General features: G+C 30.5%; 2 protein-coding genes across 13 annotated transcripts; both read right to left on the bottom strand.

The window, feature by feature from the left end:
* Positions 1–10,405: 10,405 nt before the first annotated feature.
* Positions 10,406–12,233, bottom strand: LOC125577909 (kelch repeat-containing protein At3g27220-like). 4 transcript variants are annotated; one of them, XM_048740023.1, is made up of 5 exons: positions 11,731–12,233; positions 11,500–11,570; positions 11,104–11,335; positions 10,829–11,020; positions 10,406–10,734 (listed from the first exon to the last, which is right to left on the bottom strand). In XM_048740023.1, exons 3-5 carry the CDS (start codon positions 11,284–11,286, stop codon positions 10,504–10,506), a joined length of 606 nt encoding a protein of 201 aa, XP_048595980.1. In that variant the 5' UTR covers positions 11,287–11,335; positions 11,500–11,570; positions 11,731–12,233; the 3' UTR covers positions 10,406–10,503. The 4 variants fall into 4 exon arrangements, with proteins under 4 accessions (XP_048595980.1, XP_048595979.1, XP_048595978.1 ...); XM_048740022.1 differs by having other exon boundaries at positions 11,668–12,233; XM_048740021.1 differs by having other exon boundaries at positions 11,104–11,413; positions 11,731–12,227.
* A 1,411-nt stretch (positions 12,234–13,644) lies between these two features.
* LOC125577910 lies at positions 13,645–21,037 on the bottom strand. Of its 9 annotated transcripts, none has more exons than XM_048740027.1 (3): positions 20,470–21,037; positions 17,162–17,206; positions 13,645–13,876 (listed from the first exon to the last, which is right to left on the bottom strand). In XM_048740027.1, the coding sequence occupies exons 1-3, from the start codon at positions 20,926–20,928 to the stop codon at positions 13,796–13,798; spliced, it is 585 nt and encodes a 194-aa protein (XP_048595984.1). In that variant the 5' UTR covers positions 20,929–21,037; the 3' UTR covers positions 13,645–13,795. The 9 variants fall into 9 exon arrangements, with proteins under 9 accessions (XP_048595984.1, XP_048595983.1, XP_048595982.1 ...); XM_048740026.1 differs by having other exon boundaries at positions 13,645–13,882; XM_048740025.1 differs by having other exon boundaries at positions 17,162–17,212; positions 20,470–21,036.
* Between the last annotated feature and the right edge of the window lie 3,234 nt (positions 21,038–24,271).

Here is a 24,271-nt window from a genome sequence, read left to right on the forward strand (position 1 = left end):
AATTAGACTTCATTAAATTTTAGTTATGTGATGAATATGGATATATTATTAAAACAGAAACATTGTATTGGACCTAACTTTTACTTTGTAAGTTTTTAAATTAAATACACTTTCTTACTTTATAGATAAACCTACGTTAAATTACTAACAATACTTTTTTTATACTACTGTTTCCAAACAATATACTCATTTCTTTATATTACTATCCATATTTCCAAACAGCACTATAATTAATCTTGTGTCCAAACAATATAAAATATTAGAATTCATTTTTTTAATATTTCTAATAATTTTCTTTCATTTTTTTGATAAATTAAATAATTGAAAATACAAATAATGTATAAAACAACAAAAATAAATAGAACTTATTTTTACAGGTTTAAATACTACAAAAACATTTCAAACAATAAAAAATTAATTAAATTAACATATTATTTTATTTATATTTACTAAATAATGGTTATAAACTTGATTTAAATAACATAATAATTCAATAACAGCCATTACATAATATATATATATATATATATAAACATTATACACTGTACAATAAATATAATAACAAAACTAATTATGAAAAATGTTCAAAATATTTGTTATCTAAAGAAAAATGCTTAACATTAATTGTTAACAACAAATTTAAACCGATTATAATATATTATTAATAAGATAAATTACACAAAACAATTATTATAAAATTAATTAAGCTATATAAAAAGGAGTAATATGATCAAGGCATATATATAGTTGTTAATTGTTTTATATCTATCATTTTCTCTATCAAAATTTTGTAGAAACGTCATAATTTTATAAAATTGCAAAATAATAAACTTTAAAAATTTGGATTAAAAAGTGATAAATTATGAAACTATAATAATTTAAATCAAAATGGATTATATATTGGTTATACATCAGTTCAATCGATTAGTCTTGGGTTATAGTGATTTTTTAAATATGAATATTTTTAAAACCCTATATCGAATTGTCGGATCACCGAATTAACCGGTTAGACCGCGGGTTCGGGTCAAATTCAAAAGCATTGATTTAAATGCAAAAATATAATAAATACACAAAATTCTTACTAATTAACAAAATATTTGTTTGATTATTAGTGAAATTCACACGTTAACAAAATCTATTCTATTATTTGTTCAAGATCTAGTGTATATTAATTCACACGTTAACAAAATCTATTCTATTAATTAAAGTTTTATTTAGACCCAATTTATTACCTATATGTGATATTTAATTTTTAGACACAACTTATTACAATGTTATATTTTCATTAAAAGTACATTTAATCTCTTTTATTAAATAGAAACATACCGTAGAACTAATCTTTAGACTCTATGGTATTTATAGAAAATATCACTCATTTTAAGACACTTTTTAGACTTTTCGTTTTGGCTACCTAATTTAGTTACACTAATGATAATTATTATACACTAGATTTTTGATAAAATATTATATGTATTTCTCAATTCTAAGAAAATAATTTATAATATTGTATTACATTATTTAAAGAAGGGATTTTTGCAAAATTGACCTACAACTTAAAGTCAAACACAAAACTAACCTCCTTTTTTTTTGAAAATTGGTTTTGCCCTATTCACCCCACAAGTTCAAATAATTTACGAAAATGCCATCAATTTTTTTTTTTTTTTTTTTTTCGAAAATGACATTTTTACTCTCTCACCCTCATCATCTTCAAGTAATTACAAGATTGCCATTGTCATCAATACCACAACCACCATGAACAACCAATTTGAAGCTCTTAATGCTCCCAAAATCGATTTACCCTTCTTCTTTTTCCATTCTTGTGAACTAAACACAACATATCTCTCACTTTCTCTCAACAATGAGCTAAAAAAACCCAAGATTTTGATTCTAAAATTTTTATGGTTCATAGAGTCATAGAAGCTAACGATTATGGGTGGGTGACTTTCGTTTGTGATTCTGTGGGCTTGGAGAAGCCTTATGTATGCTAAGGAACTTATCTCACCAATTTAAGGTATGACATCGAGTTTTTTTCCAGATCTGTTCGTCAGACGACTTACTTGGGAAGTCGTCTGGCTGTAGACGACTTACCTTTCAGTCGTCTGGCTGTAGACGACTTACCTGGAAGTCGTCTGGTCAACGCAGAGGTTATTTTTGCAATTGACTTTGAAATCTGTAACCTGAGACGACTGAAAGTTAAGTCGTCTACTATTGTTTGGTTTCAAAAAAAATTCCAAAGAACCTAGACGACTTACATTTCAGTCGTCATAGGTTAGTTTTGCATTTGACTAGATAATTTCAGAAGTTTGACTTCCCCAGACGACTTACATTTCAGTCGTCTGGCAAAAATTAAAATAATAATATTTTTTAAAAGTAGACGACTTAAAGTTAAGTCGTCATAGGTTAGTTTTGCAATTGAAAAAAAAAACTTCAAGATTTAATTATACACAGACGACTTATAATTCAGTCGTCCACCAGACGACTTAATTGTAAGTCGTCCAGGACTTTTTTCCGAGATTCTGGTCAAACCTCGTAAATCCTGGACGACTTACATTTCAGTCGTCTCGTGGACGACTGAATTATAAGTCGTCTGTATATAATTAAATCTTGAAGTTTTTTTTTTCAATTGCAAAACTAACCTATGACGACTTAACTTTAAGTCGTCTACTTTTAAAAAAATATTATTATTTTAATTTTCACTAGACGACTGAAATGTAAGTCGTCCAAAAAGTCAAACTTCTGAAATAATCCAGTCAAATGCAAAACTAACCTCTGACGACTGAAATGTAAGTCGTCTAGCTTATTTGGAGTTTTTTTTAACCAAACAATAGTAGACGACTTAACTTTCAGTCGTCCGAAATAACAGATTTCAAAGTCAATTGCAAAAATAACCTCTGCGTTGACCAGACGACATATAGTTTAGTCGTCTAGACAACTTAGATTGAAGTCGTCCGCGTCTTCTCCACTAGTTTTTAAGTCTTCTACATTAGTTTTTGAATAACTTGTATTTTTAAGAGTGATAAGTAACTTCAAGATATGTAAAACTCATATTTACAAAATATGTTCTCTTCCTTAGTTTTACTAAATTTGACTAAGTTTTTCAATGCAAACTTATAAAAAATATGATATGCTTTGACTAGTTACTATTGTTTGTTTCCATCTCTTACCAACATTCTTGTTTATTATGATGAGAAAAAGGCCATTGGAGTTTATTATTGCATATGAGAGATCCAAAGATAAGAAAAAGGCTACTGAAGTCTATTATTTCATTGATTTGTAAATGTGTAAACACATTGTTAGCACATTTAATACATCTTGGAAAACATTATTACTGATTTTACAAAAAATTCACAACTAAAAGAGTATACATGCAATTCACAAAACAGACCACAAACAAAACTATTATAGATCATTCATCTACAAAGACAAGCTTGGATTCCACTTGAGTAGACAAGACCAGACAACTTTTAAGAAGTCCAGACGACTTCTAAGAAGTCCAGACGACTTCCAAGAAGTTCAGACGACTTTGCCAGAAGACTTTTAGGAAGTTCAGACGACTTCCAGACGACTTTACAGGAAGTCCAGACGACTTTTAGAAAGTCCAGACGACTTCCAGACGACTTCCAGACGACTTCCAGACGACTAACAAGTAAGTCGTCCCAGAAGTCTTCCAGATCTGAAAAACCTGCATTTTAAATCCAGATCTGAAAAACCTGCATATTCAAAAACGTTCAAATGGCTTAAAAACAGAAAAAATGAATGGAAGATTAGATAAATCTACCTTTACAGAACACACAAAAATACATATCAAAAAATAATTGATCTACCTTTAAATTAGTGGAAGATGAGTACCATCTAATTAAAAACCTGCAAAAAAAAAATAGATTAGTAACAAAGACATGAGACAAAATTGAAAAATTCATATAAAGTTTGGTGTTTTCAAGTCAAAGAGATTAGAGTGGGTTTGGAGAGTTTTAGTTTGGGAAAAAAGTAAGAACTTTATACAACAAGAAGTTACCAAATGAAGAAAAATCAGACATAAGAACTTACCAAAACGCTCAGAAAAATCCAGACAACTTCCTAGAAGTCCAGACGACTTCCTAGAAGTCCAGACGACTTCCTGGAAGTCCAGACGACTTCCTGGAAGTCCAGACGACTTCGTGGAAGTCCAGACGACTTTGTCAGAAGACTTCCAAGAAGTCCAGACGACTTCCAGACGACTTCCAGACGACTAACAGGTAAGTCGTCCCAGAAGTCTTCCAGATCTGAAAAACCTGCACATCAAATCCAGATCTGAAAAACCTGCATATCCAAAAACGTTCAAATGACTTAAAAATAGAGAAAATGAGTGGAAGATTAGATAAATCTACATTTATAGAACACACAAAAATACATATCTATAAAATTAATAGATCTACCTCTAAATTAGTGGAAGATGAGTACCACTTGATTAAAAACCTGCAAAAGAGATAGATTAGTAAGAAATACATGAGACAAAACTGAAAAATTTATATAAAGTTTGGTGTTTTCAAGTCAAAGAGATTAGAGAGAGGTTGGAGAGTTTTAGAATGATGAACATTACATTTTTGTTGCAGCCATTTGAGAGGAGGAGAGAGAATGTGTAAATTTTTCTTTATATAGGGAGACAAAAAATCCAATTAGATTAAATATTTTTGACTCAGACGACTTCCTGGACGACTTACATTTCAGTCGTCTGGTGAAGAAATTAAAACAGACGACTTACATGTAAGTCGTCCAGAAGAGTTTAATATTTTTAGCGGGAAATTAAATATTTTTAGCGGGAAACTAAAATAGAAGACTTTCCAGACGACTTACAAGTAAGTCGTCTGGACGACTGAAATATACGTCGTCCGGGTAAATTATTCAACAGACGACTGAAACTTTCCAGACGACTTACAAGTAAGTCGTCTGGACGACTGAAATATACGTCGTCCGGGTAAATTATTCAACAGACGACTGAAATATAAGTCGTCCACACCCTAAACATAACCCCTAAACTTAATTATCTAATTAAACACTTCATAAAACCAAATCAAACTTGAAAAGTGTTTACTATACACAGAAATAAACACATATAAGTGAAAACTAATTTTTGAAAAAAACATTTTAGTTTTCCAAAATCTAACCCTAACAATACATACAATACTACAACATATGTTTGCCAAACTCCTAAACCAAAGTATTTCATGATTCACTACTTCCACTCATCTATCTTCAAAACAAATCAATTTTATCATATCTTAATTTATATCAGTTAAAACTGTTTATAATTACTTGATTTTTATTTTTTAAGCATCAAAATATTTTTTTACAAGATTTATAAATTATTTTTAAAGTAAACTGGTACCAGACGACTTACACTTCAGTCGTCCAGACGACTTCCAACATCTCAGACGACTCAGACGATTTACTAGGGCTATATTCGTAAAAATGGCTTCTGTTTTTTTGTTTGGTCACAAGGGGCTGAGCTGTAATTTCACTAGGCTTTTAGGTTAGTTTTGCATTTGATTCAAGTTTGAGTATAGGTTTGGGATTAAAATCAAGTTGTGAGTTAGTTTTGGCAAAAACCCCTTTAAAGAATATAAAATAAGACTACACAACATAAATATATTTTTAAAATTTTCTTTGTGGAAATCATTATGTTGTTTGATTGTTGTATTTGATTCACATATTTACATAGTTATTTGTGATAGATAAATAACTATATTTTTATTATCAGTAAATAATATACATTTATTATATAATATAAAAAAAATAAAATTATTTACTTTTAAAGCAAACTTGTCTCATGTTGGAGACTCGGTTATAGATATATCATATTCGAATGAGACATTCTTATAGTTATCAATTTTCTTAACAGTCAAGAAACAAATCTGAATATCAAAACAATATCTCATACGATCTCTTTGTGGAATAACTGCTCTGAAGAAATTGAATTTATGCATCAAAAAGAACTGGAAATGGATGTGCAGATGTGTTATCTAAGTCAGCTTTACAAAATACTATTTATAGTTCATATATCATTTATGTTCATCCTATTTTTTTGTCCATCATTTCTTAAACATCTTGAAATAACTGATGCTAATTAATAATAAACTTTTGGCTAGAAAAAAAATCAAATTTATCTAATTATCGCTTAATTTGTCTAACTGATATATATGTATTTCTCAATTTTTAAAAAAATAATGTATAATATTGTATTACATTGTTTAAAGAATATAAAATAAGACTACCTAACATAAATATATTTTTTAAATTTTCTTTATGGAAATTATTATGTTGTTTGATTGTTGTACTTGATTCACATATTTGCATAGATATTTGTGATAGATGAATAACTATATTTTTATTATGAGTAAATAATATATATTTATTATATAATATAAGAAAAATGAAATTTTTTGCTTCTTAAACAAAGTTGTCTCATGTTGGGGATTCGGTTATAGACATATAATATTCGAATGAGACATTTTTATATCAATCTTCTTAAAAGTCAAGAAACAAATCTGAATATCAAAACAATATCTCATATGATCTCTTTGTGGAATAACTACTCTGAAGAAATTAAATTTAGGCATCAAAAAGGACTGGAAATGATGTGCAGATGTGTTATCTAAGTCAGCTTTACAAAGTACTACTATTCATAGTTCATATATTATTTAAGTCCATCATTTCTTAAATATCTTGAAATAACTGATGCTAATTAATAATAAACTTTTGGTTGACAAAAAAAAATCAAATTTGTCTAATTATCTCTTAAATATTTTATTAATATTGTCTAAGAAGCTTTAATTGATATCATAGTTTAATTTTTATTAGTTTTTTTTTGTTAATTTTAGAGTTTTTTGTATTTAAGATTTTTTTTCCATATTAAGCTTATATTTCTTTCACATAATATATATATGTCATAAAAATTACCATCAAATCAGTTTTACTTATTTATTATTTTGTTTTTAATGAAAATACTTTTTTAAAATAATTTAATTTAAAATAAAATTATATATTAATTTGTTGTATTCTAACAATATTATTGATTTAATTAATTTGCTTTGATATGAATCGGAGAAAGCAAGCTTATGTTGTTATATTATATTTATTTGTGTATATGAAATCTATATATAATTCTAGTGCAATAAAGAAAGAACATTATTTTTTTGTAACTTCAAAAAGATATATTATTACAATTTGAAATGATTCAAAATTGAATAAAATGGTAATTAAATAAATCTAATTGTTTTTTTTACTTTGTTTAGTTGGATTCTCATGAAAAAAAAATCGATAGGTTAAACAAATGTTTCAAAATTTGTTGTGTTATTGTTTTGTCTATAATTACAAAATTTATTGAATTAATATATTTAATTATTGCACCCTTAAATAATATTTTATTAAGACATTAGAGAACTATGTTTTGAGTTGTTTTGTCAAAATTGTACAAAAATCTATGCTTTTTCATATTTGTCACGAAAATTTATATGTTAAACTTACTTTTACAAAATTCTTAACTTTGTCACGAAAACAAAAATTTATGTTTTTTCATATTTGTCAATGTTCTCACACTTTCAAAGAATACATTAGCTTAGTCACTTACTTATTTTTTTTTACAAAACAAAGTATCGGAGTCTTGAAAGTTGAATCCATATTATTGTAAATGTACATAAGAGTTTGTGATTACATATTTAGTGATTCTTGTATATGTGTCCAATAAAGTTTCAATGGCTTAGTAGTATTTGTCCTATATTTATGTCATACTAACCCGGGTTCGATCCTTTGCTTTGTTTTTTTTCATTTTTTACGAAAAGATAAATGAGATGACGTAGCAACTTTGGACTCTCTGATTGGACGATTTTTTGTGCTTACGTGGACACTCTAAGAGGAGTTTATATCCCCTTTTAGTATAGTATATATATTGATATGGCTATAGCTTCTTAAAACAAACTATTAAACTACTATATATTAAATCAGTCATCTTTAAATCTGACTTCATATACGAAGACGATGATGGAAAAAATGTATTTTAATCAGATCTTTAGTAAGAACCTTAGAGCATCATCATCCCTTAACCTTTAAAAGATCTCTTAATTAATTTTTAATAGTTTTTAAAGTATAAAAGTGAGTTAAAAGACTTAGAAAAAGATTTGAACACTTTCATTACAACAACAGAAGAGAGTACAAGATCGATTACAAGCTTTTACAAGCTTCCGTGAGAAACAAGACTACACATGACCACAAGCTTCAGTACGACAGACAATAGGACCACAAGATTACAAGCTTCCGTGATCCTTCCACTCCCAATGCTCCTCTCTTTCACTCTTTTTCACCTGCAAGTAAGGACATGCAACAAGTCATGAGAACAAGCAACGCAATGCTCCTCATCAATAACAAAAACAGGAAACACACAAACATAAAAGAGAAGTCATGATGATATCGCTGAATACCACCTTGAGAACCACCAAAGTGAAGGAAAAGGACACACACAACAATAAAAGAGAAGTCATGATGATATTCACTTCAACAGGTAGTCCATTGGATACATACCTCTAAACGACATGAGCATTTGAAGATGGGAGATCCTGGTTTAGCCATGAAATCACCTTCTTGACCACCAATCACAAAAATCCGATCATCCACTACCACACACGCTCTACACTCACAAAAACAAACAGTCAAACCTCAGATAAAAATGGAGGATGATGCATGAAACTATTAAACAAACCTGTGAGGTCCTCCACGAGGGATTGGAATTTCACTTCTCCACTCTTTTTCCAGTGCTTTCCCGTCTTAAACAGCGATGCTCCAGTGTTCAAGTCCTGGTGTATGTCGATTCTCTTTGCTCCCACCCATCACGTGGAGTCTACCTCTCCATAGCTGAGTAGCTGGAGCATACCTAAAATGTATAAATAAACCTTGCCACTCAATTTCTTCTTAACCAGTTGAACATGATCATTACAAAGAATAGCAAATACCTAGGAACTGGTAAAGGAATGAAGTCACTCCACATATTCGTATCAGTGTCCAGCACAAATGTTTAGCAGTAGGGCCTCTGCATTGAGGACCATATTGACCAGTGACAATGTAGATGAACTGCTGGGAAATCAGCTAATTCCTACATCAACAAGGGCCAACGGTTCCGATCATACATCAACTAGTACAAAATTTAATTTTCATATGCGAACTTTCAAAATTTGGTCTTATCATACATTGACCTAATTTCCGTTAGTCAAACGTTGAGTTGTCGTTAACCAGTAGCAGAAAATCGGATAATTCCTACATCAACAGGGACCAATGGTCCAGATCATTACATAAACACTTCACCTGTGCATAAATTTAAATTCAATAAATGAACTTTCAAAATATGGTTTAAACATACACTAAAGCTTGACATGTGCGTCCGCACGGATATTTGTTGTTAATTTTTTTTATAAATTGTTTAATGACATTCCTAAATATATAAACTTTTGTTCATTGTTATGTTCCTACACATAAAAACCAAACCCACCCGGATCTGAAAAGATCCTATTCGAATGCCACCCGAACAAAGCATAATTTCAAAACAAAAAAAAATTCAATATCCGAAAGAACCAATCCATACCCAACCGTATACTTGATATCCATACCTTAATGAAGTAGTTAAGAAGTATAAAAAATGTAAGAAATATAATAAAACACTTAAATATAGGCAAGTTCTGTTTTACATTTCTATATGACATGCTGACAAATTATTTGAAAAAAATACAATTAATAAAGTAGTTAAGTTGAGTGAAAATAAGGAAAGAAAATATGTAATAAATATGTTGAAAATAATGTTAGTTTTATTTTGCACTTAAATTTAATAAAATAGATTCACCTAATTTCCACTAGTCAAATAATACCAAAAATAAATGGTTTGTCACGTGTTGATTAGGTAAAGTTTTTATTGTATTATGTAATAATTAAACCATAGTACGTAGTAATTGACAGAGAGAAAATAGAATGTTTAGCTTATCGAAGACATTCTCTTTTTTCTTTGTTCAATTTTGTCTTCTTTTTTTTTCTCGGTGTTTTTTGTTGTCGAAAAAGTTGAAGAAAAAAATAAAAGAGAGAAGCTAACTAATGAATTACACGAGAAATAAATCGTTTGACCTACATGATTTATTTTTCTCATTCAATTACCACGTAATACAGTTTAATTACCATATTATACAAAAAAACTAACTTAATAAAAACGTGACATAAAGTTTAGCTTTGATATTATTTGACTAGTGGAAATTAAGTAAATGTTAAGTTTTAGCCTATGTTAAAACCAGATTTCAAAAGTTCATGTAGTGAAGTTAAATTTTGTATTAGTTGATGTATGTTTTTGCACATGTGAATTGTTCATGTATTGATCTGTACCATTGGTCCTTGTTGATGTAGGAATTAGCCGATTTTCTATTACTGGTTAACGACAACTCAACGTTTGACTAACGGAAATTATGTCAATGTATAATAAAACCAAATTTTGAAAGTTCATGTATGCAAATTAAATTTTGTACTAGTTGATGTATGTTTTCGCACAGGTAACATGTTTATGTACTGATCGGGACCGTTGACCCTTGTTGATGTAGGAATTGGCCGATTTCCCATGAACCGCCCATCAGTTACCATCCCTAAATGAGAATGTGCCATCTCTTTAGGCATATCAAATCTCCCTCCCCATTTATTATCCACAAAATTGTATACATCAACATGAGAACGCACCTGAGTAACAAAAGCAACTCATTATCATTGGTCTGCTATTAGTAACCAAAGGATCTAAAGTCTCTCTCCGGTAGAAAAGACAGGCTTTACATACAAGATTAATGTTGCCGTAACCAGAAAAGACATAGAGAAGATTCATAATCTGAATAGCAGCTCCATCAAGACGAGGGACGGGTGCAGCTGCCATCTTCTCCCATTGTAGTTGAGGAGCATCCAAATCTTGAAACGTTGCAGAAAGCTTCCTTTCCTCAGCTTTATCCTCCTCCTTCTGCTTAGTATCTTTCTCCTAATAGAAACACGCAGCAAGAAAGTGTTATCTTCTCTTTACTATGAGATCTAATTGTATAAGAGACCAAAGAGAACACTCACATTGGATTCAGGAGGGAGTTGTCCGATGATGGTGGTAAATGAGGAAGGTAGATAAGTACCGGCAGGGGAGAAGCGATGAGAAGAAGCCCAAAGGAAGTCGGCAACAAGTCCCACTGCTAAAAGCGCGAGGCATGACACTAACACAAGCCTCCCACAGTTCTGTTTCCCCGCTTGTCTCGCCATCTCTCTCTGTCTGTCTCTAATTTGGCATCTCCCTAAAGGTCTTCACGAACTTCAACCAAAGGTTAAACCTTTAGATTCAGGCGAACACACACATATCTTGAAAGATGTATAGGTGACAGATCTTGATCTTCGAGAGAACGCAGAGAGCAAAGCCACAAACTTTATCACACTGCACAATAAAAAAACTTTGAACAGAAAAGAGTTCTACTTTACCATTCTTAGTAATCAAAAACTGTTTCTGTGAAGGCAAGTATGGCTTTCTATTGCTTGGATCACCAGCTTCCCTGATTGCAAAAAAAAAAAAACGATTTTGATACATAGATCATACCCAAACCCCATGTCACCTAAAACCCTAGAACTTGATAAAGCTCACAGCTTTACATGATTGGTGAAATCTAACAAGTGGGTATTGAAATTGGAACTAGCCATGACCAGGTAGGGTACTTGGAGACGAGATTATCATCGGCGAGAATGAACTCGCTGACACTGAGAACTCCCTTCTCCTTGAAATCTGAGACCGTTCGAGGACCAGTCATCCTCTCCACTGCACCTTTGAATGCTCCATGAATCTTCTGCGAAAGCACCATCCCCACGATCCAACTGCATTCCTAAACTCTCCATCGCCATCATTGTCGACCTTTCGTTCTCTTCTTTCCCTTCTCATTAGAGCACAAGTCAATCGCCTTCTGCCAAGTGTCCTCTAAGGGATGTTCCTTCTAGTCCCAAATTAGGAGACGTCTCTTCCTTTAATTGTCTTTTTTCTTTTTCTTTTTAATCACAATTTGTGTTAAGAGATCTCCTAAGATATAGGGATAATGATGCTCTTAAAAAAAATCTGTTGAAAGAGAAGCTGACTGAAAACTCTAAACGTTGTCGAAGAAAAGCAAAAGAGAGATTTCTTTATTTACCCTCTTTGGTTATCGGCGAGCCTCGTCGGAGTTGTGAGAAGGTCGCTACTATCTATATCTAGGTGGGATGTGCAGAGCTAAGGCAATCGAGGCATTGGGAGGTCTGTGTAGTGATATGGTTTTACTGTTGCAGTATGGCTGCATGGGAGATCTCACTGGATTCGTCTCTGATTCTGGTGGTGCTCGATGCAGTTTATACCGGCTCTGATGTGGGTTAGTACTTCTTCCATCGACTCTGGTGAGGTGGTTTCGGTGATTCATTGATGTCTCTCGAGCTTGTCTCTGTTTCTTTATTCCTTTGTTGGTGTGTAGATTGTTCTCTATGCTTCTGCTTAGTTTTAGTTGTTGAATGGTCTTCATCTTAGTCTAAGTCCAAAGCTTTTCGATATGAGTTTGGCTCTGCTTCAAGGTGTTTGGCTTCCAGCGAATCTTGGTTCTGTCTGAGGCTTCACAGTGGAGGTGATTCGAGGGAGGTAGTGGATTCAGGTCAAGGTGTTTGGTTGTCGTTAAGATCTGTGTTAAGGCTTTCAGTCTGTTTTTAAAGGAGATTAAGATTTCTAAGGTGTCTTGAATTTGGTTTGGTCTTGCGACTTGGTTTGAAGTGACACGGTTCAGGTATGCGGTTTGAGTTTCTTTGCTGTGAACTTTGTGCTTGCTTGTCTTTTTTGAGGCTTCTGAGTTATTGCTTTGGTAAGTTCTTGTCGTATTTCCTGTGTGGTTGAATTGTGATTTCAGTGGGTGAAGCATCAATGTTGAGAAGTTGTGTGGTCCCTTGGTCTGCAATCTACGGGTTTTCTGGATTATTTAGTAAGGGGCTAGGGAGCATGTGCTCAATTGCGGCTGGTCTTTGAGTAGTCGATGGCCAAATGTTTCTCTTTGTCGGCTGCTCGGGTTGTCATCTCTTGGCTTCTTTTTTGAAGGAGCGGGGGTAAGTCTGTTTGTTTGCTTGTTCCATGGTGGAACAGTGTTACGAAATTGGCTTTTAACCCCAATAATTTAATCATGCGTCGCTTTCTCGTTCAATCTTGTTTCCAATATCGATGTGCTTTTCCTCTCCTGAAGTTTTGTTTTCCTAGCATGCCTTTGGATATCTTATCACTTCTTAGTCATTGTTAGTTTTAGGGGTTTGTTGTTATGACCAACTTTAGTCTCCGGGTGGTACATATTATCTCGCTGGCTCTTGGTTCCAGAAGTGTGATGCCTTGCCAGCTTTTTGTGTAAAACGTTGTTTTATCTAATATTAATCTATCAGATGAAAAAAACCTTTAATTAAAAAAAAAACGCCACATAACTTAAAAGGACATGACGTGCTGTCCTAAACATGATGTAAAAAGTAAAAACATAAGGTATAATTAGATCTTTAGTAAATGCCCTAAATTAGAATTTAACTGACTTCCGTAATTTTTCAACGTATTAACAGATTTCAACAAATTTAACCATATTTACAAAATAGACTACTGAAAACTTACATTTTTGAACATATTTAATATCAAGGTTGTAGTATTACTCTCTCTTATCTTGTAGTCTGCCATTTAAACTTATAGTGCGTTTATTGGCTAAATATTTAAGAACAAAAACAACAATGAGATAGAACATGATTTTTACATAATAGTGCAAAAGCCAGCAAAAGATCCCACAGCAAATGCAGCGTCCATTGCTGACAACGCGGTGGACCATCCCATCTGAAACTACACTTCCACAATCTCATTATAGATATTCAAATCTTTCATCATATAATACAATTATTGATTCAATATTTATATTCTATATTTCTATATAGTCAACCCCATATTCAGCACTTTTCTCTCTACTTTTTCAATGTAAAATAATAAAATATTCTTATAAATATAATAATTAGAAGAAAAAGACCATACCAAACCAAAAATCATCAAACCAAACTTTACTCTAAACCAAACTAATTGAACTGGTATCCTTTGTACGATCCAAAAAGTACAACAGTCTCCACTAGTAAATTTTATTGTCATCCTCGATACAGAAACATGCGTTGCGTTACAATCATCTGAGGAGATTCTGCAGTGACGGGTTATAAGGGTAAATAAAGAAATCATCATTGATGATGATAAATCAATTCAACTCACAGATCAAACAGATGATAATTTAATTCGAGAATATGGCATGTCTCTTATTAGCAAAATATTGAATCTGAAAAACAAATTGTTAAGAAACTTATTGGATTTATGGATAAGATCACTGCAAATGATCTGAGAAACAGTAGGTTTTTATTTAATTTCGACAATGACAATGACTTGTGATACAGTGAAATCAAGGTTCAATATAAAAATCCAATAACTCGATTCAAGGTCTGTTACAACAAAGAATCGATCATACCACGCCAAGAGCTTCTAAGTAGAAACAGCTCAAAAACGATGATACGATGATCACTCTCACTCACAGAAAAATTAAGAAAAGTTCACTTAATATCTGGATAATCCACAAATGATTTCTCCTTCTCTCGTTTATTCTCCCACCGTTCCTCATCGTAACAAACTCTAACGAATTCTTCAACAACTTCACTCTCAATTGACACGTGTCCCTCTTCGTATTTCTTTTATTTAACTTACACGTGTATCCCTCATTTCCTATATCAACTTACAATTTGTACTTGCGCTTTGACCTTTTCATTACAACTTTTGTATGTTTGTTCTTGTCCGCTGAGAGTCGATTGTCGATGAATACTATCCTTGGGCTATTCCTTTTTGGATTCAGTTAACGGGAATCCTACTACATCTGTGGACTGAGCTCATGAATCTACACAGCATTGAACTTAGATTGGTTCATGTGGTCGATGTTACTGATGAGAGAATTCAGATCGATATGGATAGCGGCAAACCCTTAAAATTTCAAGAAAGATCAGCTCTATGGAAGGGAATGAGATTACTATCCAAATTAAGGATGATCGACTCTTCAAATATTGCTCCTATTGTGGAATCATCTCACATGAGGTGTCATCCTGCGAGAAAAAGGTAGCTGATCTTTATGTTGAGAGTCAGAAAATGAACGTGTTTTCCAGAGTAGATATTAGTCCTAAGCCAGCTCAAAAGAATGAGTCATTACTCAGAGATGATACAAAGAACGACCATGATTTCGCAAACAGTTGAAGGACCTGGCTGTTGGACAAAAAGGTGGACGATGGAGGCTATCTTTATGCCCGGTCTGACCATCACTCTCGGCTTCATAGGAGTTTTTGCTCATCACATGAGAATCGTCGTTCTACAGTTATCTCACAAGTACGAGACAACCGTTCCTACAAACCATACTCTAATGGCCTCAAGGAAGATCGTAGGTTGTTTTGGAGAACACAATATGAGTCTAGGAGTGGCAGTCAGTACTAGAATTAAAAGATAAACTATGCAGTTCTACTGGCGGCTGAGACACAAAATGCGCTTTCTTCGTCTCCAGCTTTGAAAAGAAGATCACTAGTGCTATTGTAGAGTTTTTTCAACCTCTGCAAGTCAATGCTGAAAACATTGTCTTTCGATATGCATCCACTGCTTTAGCACAAAATGAAGTGACCAGATCATCTTATCTTAAGGAAGACGAAAAGATGTGTACTCAGCCTTTGGATGCTCTGGTTAATGGTGCTCTCCAGTTTAGGGTCAAGTAGGTTTGGGAGAAGATGATGAACATATGGAGGAAGTTTTACTTAGTGATGAGGATATGTTGATGATGGAGGAAGACAATCTGTTAGGTGATGATTTGGAAGAATTTTAATATCACATTCCACCAGAGATCAATTAGTGATGAAAGCATGTTGATGTATTGGCGCCAAGCTTAGTCGATGCATCTCTGATCACTCCCCATGAATCTCTGGTCTTTTCTAGTAGTGTTTGATAGTAGGCCCATGAAACTAACTAAGAGTGTGTCAATGGCTCGGACACCAGCAGGAAATCAAAGAACAGAGAACCTTCGTTGAGGCTCTCCAAGGACTCATGTGAATTACTCATCATCAGTTGGTGGGGATTATACTAATAGTAAGCGATATGGAAAGGATACTTACAGCTCGAGGAAACTGAAGTCTAGTTTCAATCTCAAAAGAAATGTTAGATGGTTTTTAAAAATAGAGAAATTCACTAGGATAACACTAAAAAGTTTTTTTAATCACAAATATAGTTTTTAAAAGTAAAAATGAGCAAAATATTTCATTGAAGAGGTAAATATACACTTATATTCCTAGGGTTAACTAATCTAAATTTAGTGTTTAGATTTGATTTTAAATTCAGAAAGGAGAGATTAAAACATAGAGTTAATGGGTAGTTGGCACGATGGTTATCAAAAGGAAGAAATAAAATTATGATAAAGTCTATTGCATTTTCCGACTTATGAGATTTCAAAATTTCAAAATAGTTTACCAGCCTTAAACACAAAACACGACTACAAATTCATTAGCTAAAAAATCAAAAGTTTTTATGAAGATCTTTTTTTTGTTTTATTTTTCTATTCTGATATAACTTCTCAAATTACATGTTGTTTGAGTAATAAAATAGCTTTTCGATATTAAAAATTAAATTGAATGAAAACACAAAATTCTACTTCGGTGTAACGAACCAAAATAGATAGTCCGGACTTTGTTAGAAAGCAATGAATCTATCAATATATATATCAACAATACACTGACTAGTATAAACATTAAAATAAATTATCAAATAATGATTTCAGTTGGATTTAATTGGGTATATTCAACATATGTTATTATAATCAATAAATCAAAACAAAATGATCATTTTATGTCTTCCTTAATAATATTTATTAGTTAATAATAAGTTACCAAATCAGTTTTAAATATACATATTATTTTCTGTAACTCCCTTTATTTATTAAAAATATAAAATCAAAATGGATACCTTTCCACTACGAATAAAGTACTTGGAAAGCGACAATAAGAAACGGAATACCTGCCGTTACATAGAGAAACAAATATTGTGTAATTGTGTGTAAAAAAAGCTTACCATCCCAGGATGTTGTTCGGGCATGTTTTGGTCGCCAGGCGGCTCCTGCAACTTTAGAGGAGACCATACCATTATTTGGTTGTTTTATTAACCCTTGTATAGTTTATGCGATTTGGATAATTTTTGTTTTTCCAGTGTTTTAACAGATATTGACTGCTACTGTTTTACAACGAATAAAATGGACCTGACTTAACACATATTGACCACTTCTATTTTATTTTCAGAATCAACATTTTCATTTTATTTAATTATATAATAAAAAATAAATTTTAAACTCTTAAATATTACTAAATATTCCAATGATAAATTATTATCCAATAAATAAATTATATATACTATACTATAATTGAATTAATAATATTATTAGATGGTAATCTAATGTCGTAAACATATTAAAAATAAGCTGAAAAATAGTATTAAGAACTAAAGTGCTTTTAGAAATTTTATATATCTTGTAACAGTTAGCTTAATTATCATAATAGATCAAAATAGATTTTGAACCGTACTTTGAAAACACTTCATTAATTTTTGGTTTACAAAAAAAAATTGTTTAGTAAAAATTATAAATTTTTTAAATAATTTATGAATTCTAAAAAAATATAAATTTATAAAAATATATATATATTATTAAAATTTATGTTCATCATTTATTTTAATTATTTTTAATTGGACAAATTTTGGGTCTTGGTAAGACTACTGACATATATAGTTTATGTGGTTAAATGAATTTATTGAACTCAAAAGGGTATTTGGTTTTAAGAAGTTTTCTAATTTTTTTGGTTTTGTTTAGTTGTTTAAAATTAAATTTGGTTTTCAAATTACATGGAGATTTTCAATTATGAGTACGATTTGTGGTTTTCACATGATTTTTTATTTATTTCCATTTTAATATTTTCTAAAATTTATCTTGGAGTTCAAAATTTCTCATGTTTATATATTTTAGTATTTCTTTTATGAGAGAGTTTGGTTGTGGTTTTCGGGAGTTATATTGGAACTTCTATGTCAACTAGTTCGATTTATGGATTATATAAGGACCAGGTGTAGTTTGATCTTTTTTCATGAAGTTTCTACGTAAAGGAGTCTGCTATGAAGTTATCCGAAAAAAAAAGGAGTCTGCTATGAAGTTATCCAAAAAAAAAAAGGAGTCTGCTATGAAAATTCTTTCTTTTCTTTCTTTGAGTGAAGGCTTATATGAAAATTTATTAAAAAAACAAAAGTATCTATTGTGTAGTTAAATATTTTGCGGTTTGTATTCCATATTTATCCTATAGGGAATTATTTTAGTTATTGAGTAACAAGATATATATCTTGCAGATATAAATTTCAAAATCTCTATAATCGGTAAAACACTAAACACGAAGTACCAATATATATAATATTTATGAGATACTAATAATCTGGATAATGTTGATCACTCGTACAAAATGTTAAATTTTCTTGGGGAAATTACATGTTTACCATTTTTATGGTACCACTTTTTATTTTTACCAGTACTAAGAAGACATTTTCAAAAATACTTTCTTCATTAAGTGGCAAAAGACTTTTATGTCCTTGTTATTTATATATATAATAAATAATTATTTAAATAAAAAAATAAATTAAAAAAAAGGAAAAGTAATTTTTTTTAATGTTTTCGAATTATACTTTTTCAAATTCGAAATTTTTTATAATTTTTTTTTGAAATTATTTTTTCGAATTTATTTTTATTTTTTTTCAAACTTCTTTTGAAAAACGAAAATTATGTTTGAAACTATTTTTGAAATTTTTAATATATTTTTTAAGTATTTATTTATATATTTATTAGAATCTTAAATTTCACATTCCAAAAACCCTACCCCACCCCTCAACTCTAAATCCTAAGTCTAGATTTGTTAACCCTAAGGGTATAATTATCTTTTACCTTTCATTAAAAATAAGGGTAAAAATGGTTAGTGTAAACATAAAAAGTAATACTATGAATGTGCTATTTGTGGCAATTTCCTAATTTTCTAACAGCAAAAAACGACATTATGTCTTCAATCGATCAAAGGATTTTAATTTATGCTAAGTCTTAATTAAAACCAATTACAGTATAAAATATATAAACTAATATTTGATAAATTAATAAACACTATCAATTAATAAATTTCCTTAGTTATGAGTTGGATCTATCTATACTATTGTTTACGAAGTTGTTTTTTATATTCGAGTTTTTATGTTAAAAGTTAAACTGGTTAATGTCATTATTATTTTTAATGAATTTTTATTTTAAAATATTATATAATTAAAAACAAATTTTATAATAATCTTAGATTTAAAAATTAAGATAATTTTGTATATTTTTATGTTTAAATAATATTTTTAGATTGTAAAAGTTAAAAAATTAAGAAGTGAATAATTTATAATTAAATATCAATCAATTAAAATTTGTATGATGATAATTTTTATAATATTTAAAATATGTAATTATTTTTAAAATTTCAAAATAATAATAAGCATACATATTTTAATTAAATTTTTTTGTCATATATAAATAATTAATGTTTGATTTAAAATGTTTAAAATACAAATAATTATTTATCATGCTGTTTTTTTGAATTAATAAAATAAAAAATAAAAATATTCCTATAAAGAATTATGCCAGCATGTACGAAAAACACCTAATATAAAATATAACACAATCAATAAGATAATAAAATAATGATTCTTTGAAAAACTTTATGTAAATATATAGTCATAAGGTAAGCATAAATTAATAATTCATGTATATAAGGTTGTGAAAATATAAACAATAATTTTATAGGTTTTAATGAATTTTATCTTTAACATATTTTGATGTTATTTTGTCATATTATATTTAAAATGTATCGACATTTACTGTAAATTTTTTTATTCACCACATAGTCGAACTATCCCAACATAAGTTTTGTATTCATAAAATTTAATGTGGGAATTTTAACTTTATCCCAAATTTGAAATCATTTTCCAAATTTACATTTAAATGTTATTCATTTTATAAGTACATTAAGTTTATTATGAAAAACAAAGTTAACCCTCCTAAATCATTAGATATACTTAAGAATTATATATAAAAGTTTATAAACTCAACCTTATCCTTTAAAAACTAAACCATAAACAATAATCATTAAATACTAAACTCAAATGTTAAAGTATTTTTGATTGACTGTACTTTTGAAAAGTGATATCTAACTTAGTGTATTTTAATTAATAAAATATTATAGTTCTATTAATATTAGTTTATAGAGTTTTTGGTGTTTTAAAAAAAAATTACTTTAATAGATAGAAAACAATTCATAAAGTAAACGTACCATAGGAGGGTGGCTACGCTTAGATCGTAATAAAACAAAACTATCCAGGAAGACACGATGCGGATGATTATAATTCCGCCGCATATAACAGTTGACGCAGAGATCAAACGTGTCGCCAACACATTGCGATTCAAAGCACGTTACACACGTAAAGTACAAACCAATGAGAGGCTGGAGGCACGTGCGGCAGCCAATGGTCCGCGTCCGAGCCACATAGTAAAGCGTCAAGACCTCCCAGAAGTCAAGCTGGCCGTCTCTATTCCGGTCGAGCTCCTGAAACATCTCGCTATGGACCCAAGCGAAACCGGTGGTTCTACACAAGAAGTCGGTATACTCTCGAAAGCTGACACGGCCATTACCGTCACCGTCCATTGAACAGAAAAACTGCCATGCCAAAGTCTGTTGATCCGTGGAGCCGTTGTTGTAATAAGCAATTGCCGCTTCATGAAGCTCTTGCATTGTTGATAAGGTTGTTGAAAAAGATAAAATGAGTGAAGAATCTCTTGTGGATGTTATGAAGAGGAGACTTTTGCTTAGGCCGATCGTCAACGTCTTTAACAAAATAAGAAAACAATGTCCTTTATTATGCTAAACACGTCCACATTGAAGTCCAATAAACCAACTGTAAGCTTTTATTTAAGCCCAATAAACAAAATCCAATCATTGGGTGTGCGATTTGTCTAATTCTAGAGTTAGTTGTAGAATTCATTAGATTTGAGTGAGATGTATTTCACTTCCTCACTAAATCTTTTCATATATTAAGCTTAAGAGCTTGATTGGTTTTCCCGCTATCACCCGCAAACGCAGCTTTTGTGATTGGTAGCGGTTGACAGCGTTTCGAAACAATCATACAAACCGCTACAAATCGCTTCAAACCGCTCCGAACCTCTTAAAATCAAAAGCTGGTTCCAGCTAGCGTTTGCGGTTGCGGGCGGTTGCGGGAGGATAATTTTTTTTTCTTTTTTTTTTAAAAAACCATATAAATACAAAAATAAAAATAAAAATAAAATTTTTAAAATGGAATTATAAAAATACTAAAATATATCTATTATATTTTAATTAATATTATAAAATTTTAAAATAAAAATATTTTCTATAATTTAAAAAATTTAAAACTATAACTTTGAAAATATAATTTACATATTTATTATAATATTATGATTTTTGATATTTTTATAATTATATAAAATGTAAATATTGTTAATTTATTATTTAACCGCTGCTGTATTTGGTAGTTAACCAGTCATAAGTATCCCGCAAACGCACCAATTTCTAACCGCAGAACCAGTCGTACAAATCTCTTAAAATCGCTAGAAACCGCAACCACCCGCATCCGCAAACGCCCGCAGCCGCAACCGCAACCGCTGCGTTTGAACCAGTCAGACCCTAACTCTCTTAAAATCCCAGCAACTCCTAAAAAAAAAAGAAAGGTTGATTATAAAAGGAAAATCTGGAGGAAAAAAAAGAAAAGAAAACCTAACCAATCCCAAGTGAAAAAAAAAAAAATCTAAAGATGAAAGGGAAATAAGGCTGGCATAAAAGAAGTATAAGTATATGGATGCATATCAAGGTAAAAGAGCATCTGATGCTTTCAGAGAAGACTTAATTCTCTCATAAGCTCTTCATCCCGGGGACCTAATTATGTTGGATCATTCCGATCAAACATTTGAATTTTTGACGATCGAATTCCTCCATTCTCAAGAGATAAGTTGGCAAACAGTATTTTGTATGGTTTAACTATAACATATGATTTTATATACATCATTTCCACGACCTAGTTTCCTTGTAATCGCCATTGATCAAAAAAGTTTCTTTGTGTATCGCCTGATTCTCACTTTATTAAGAGGATATTTCTTAAAGGTATCATCAAATTCTTATAACTTTTAGATATGCAGACTTTGATTCAACAATTACCTCTGTTTGTAGAGACCAAATAATTATCAAACGTAGAAGCTTGAAGCTCGACGAATACATAAACATAATCTCTAATATCTCGTGTTAACAAGGTCCAAATTAAAGTTGTACAGTTTTGTGGAGATCACGGGAGCACAAAGATGTTAGTACTAACCGAGATTACTCGAGTACAAAGATATTTGTTTCGATCACCTTAGACTATATACAATATATGGTTTGTATATTTAACAGTCCTAAATTTTACCTTTTATCATTACACATCATTTTTTCTTTCATCCACATAATAATTCAACACAAATTTTATTTTTGTATCATACAATGGTTTTGTTTTAACACCATAATTTACTATTTTATGTTATGTTACTGATTTTTGCTAACAAAAAATTGAGTAAAATTCAAGTGAATCATTTTATTTTATTTTATTTTATTTTAAAAATCAAGTTTAAATTTGTTGAAAACTAATTAAAAGTTATATTAAAATTTATTTTCAGTTTGTATCCAAATCAAATAAAAAACTGTCTATTTATAAAGTATCAAAATGATAACTTTTGATATAAAATTTGATTAAAAATAAAATTATTTACTGTATAAAAGTTAATCACAAATAATTAGGATGAAAAAAAGAAAATAACAAATATATCAACAGCCAATCATAAATCACCATTTTCTATTGTTTCACTTCTCTCTCTTAGATTCAACTAGTTGAATAAATTCAACTCAGTTTAATCTACCTCACTTTCAACAATTTATTCAACACTTCATTGTACTAATTAAACAGTTGAAAAAAAAATCAACAGTCTCGTTGTAAATAGCCTTATAGTGTTTGTAGGGGTACAGAAATGGACCGGTATACTTGTGATGTTTCGAGATATGCATATATCTTTATAAGAAAATACATGGTGCATAGAATATGTACTATCAGCGTATTGATTATTGCACCGTCATTTTCATCGTCGGTTTTCACTATTGGTTTCTTATTCTATTTTAAAATATTTTGATATAATTTAATGATTTTTTAAAATGAAAACCAAAACTGAAATTGTTATACCATTTATAGTTCCTTTATATTTATTTTTAAGAAACCAATACCTCACACCAATCTCTTATTAAAAAAAAAAAATTGTGAGACAATTTTAGTAGTTTTAATTTCATTTTACTGAATTATTATCATTAGTATCGTAATGAATGTTTTCTATTTTTGGCATTTAATAAGTAGTATTAGTTACCATCTATAATTTCTGTTATAATATTGCGCTTGATTACAAAATATAGAAACCAAACTTACTTTACTTTTCACTAATATATTTTTTCTAACAAAATATCTGATTAACTAAAAATGTATGACATGAGTTGCAGCAAAAGATCAAACTCAAGTTACCCATAAACAACACACCTGCTAAGTAACCAACTCAAACGACCGATCTTTGTACGTGTTTGCCCCTTAAAATTATACAAGACTACCCGCCCCAAAGCGAATGTTTGATGTGCTTGTACCAAAGACGGATCTGTGGCTCCGAATGGTAACAGCGGACTGAGCGGTGCGGGATAAGCAGTTTGACTGCGGTGCGGTTCTGACAGTTATAAAAATGTATAGATATACGTATATGTAAAGATTTTTGTTACTGTTGACTGCGGTACGGTGTGGGATAGATGTTACCATTCGAAGCCTATGAACAACTCAACTTCTTAAATCATTTCAAAAAAAGAACTCTATTTTGAAGTTTCCAAAATTGTATTTTGAAGTTTCCAAAACTGTATTTTGAAGTTTAAAGGTATTTTATTCCAAAAACAAAACTTCAAACTTAACTTCGAAACTATTTGTATTTTATAATATGGTTCTTATATTTGTTATAACTAATTTGAATTCATAAAACTTTTTGTAAATAAC

This window comes from Brassica napus, chromosome A9 (genome assembly GCF_020379485.1).
Source record: "Brassica napus cultivar Da-Ae chromosome A9, Da-Ae, whole genome shotgun sequence".
Classification (NCBI taxonomy): Eukaryota; Viridiplantae; Streptophyta; class Magnoliopsida; order Brassicales; family Brassicaceae; genus Brassica; species Brassica napus.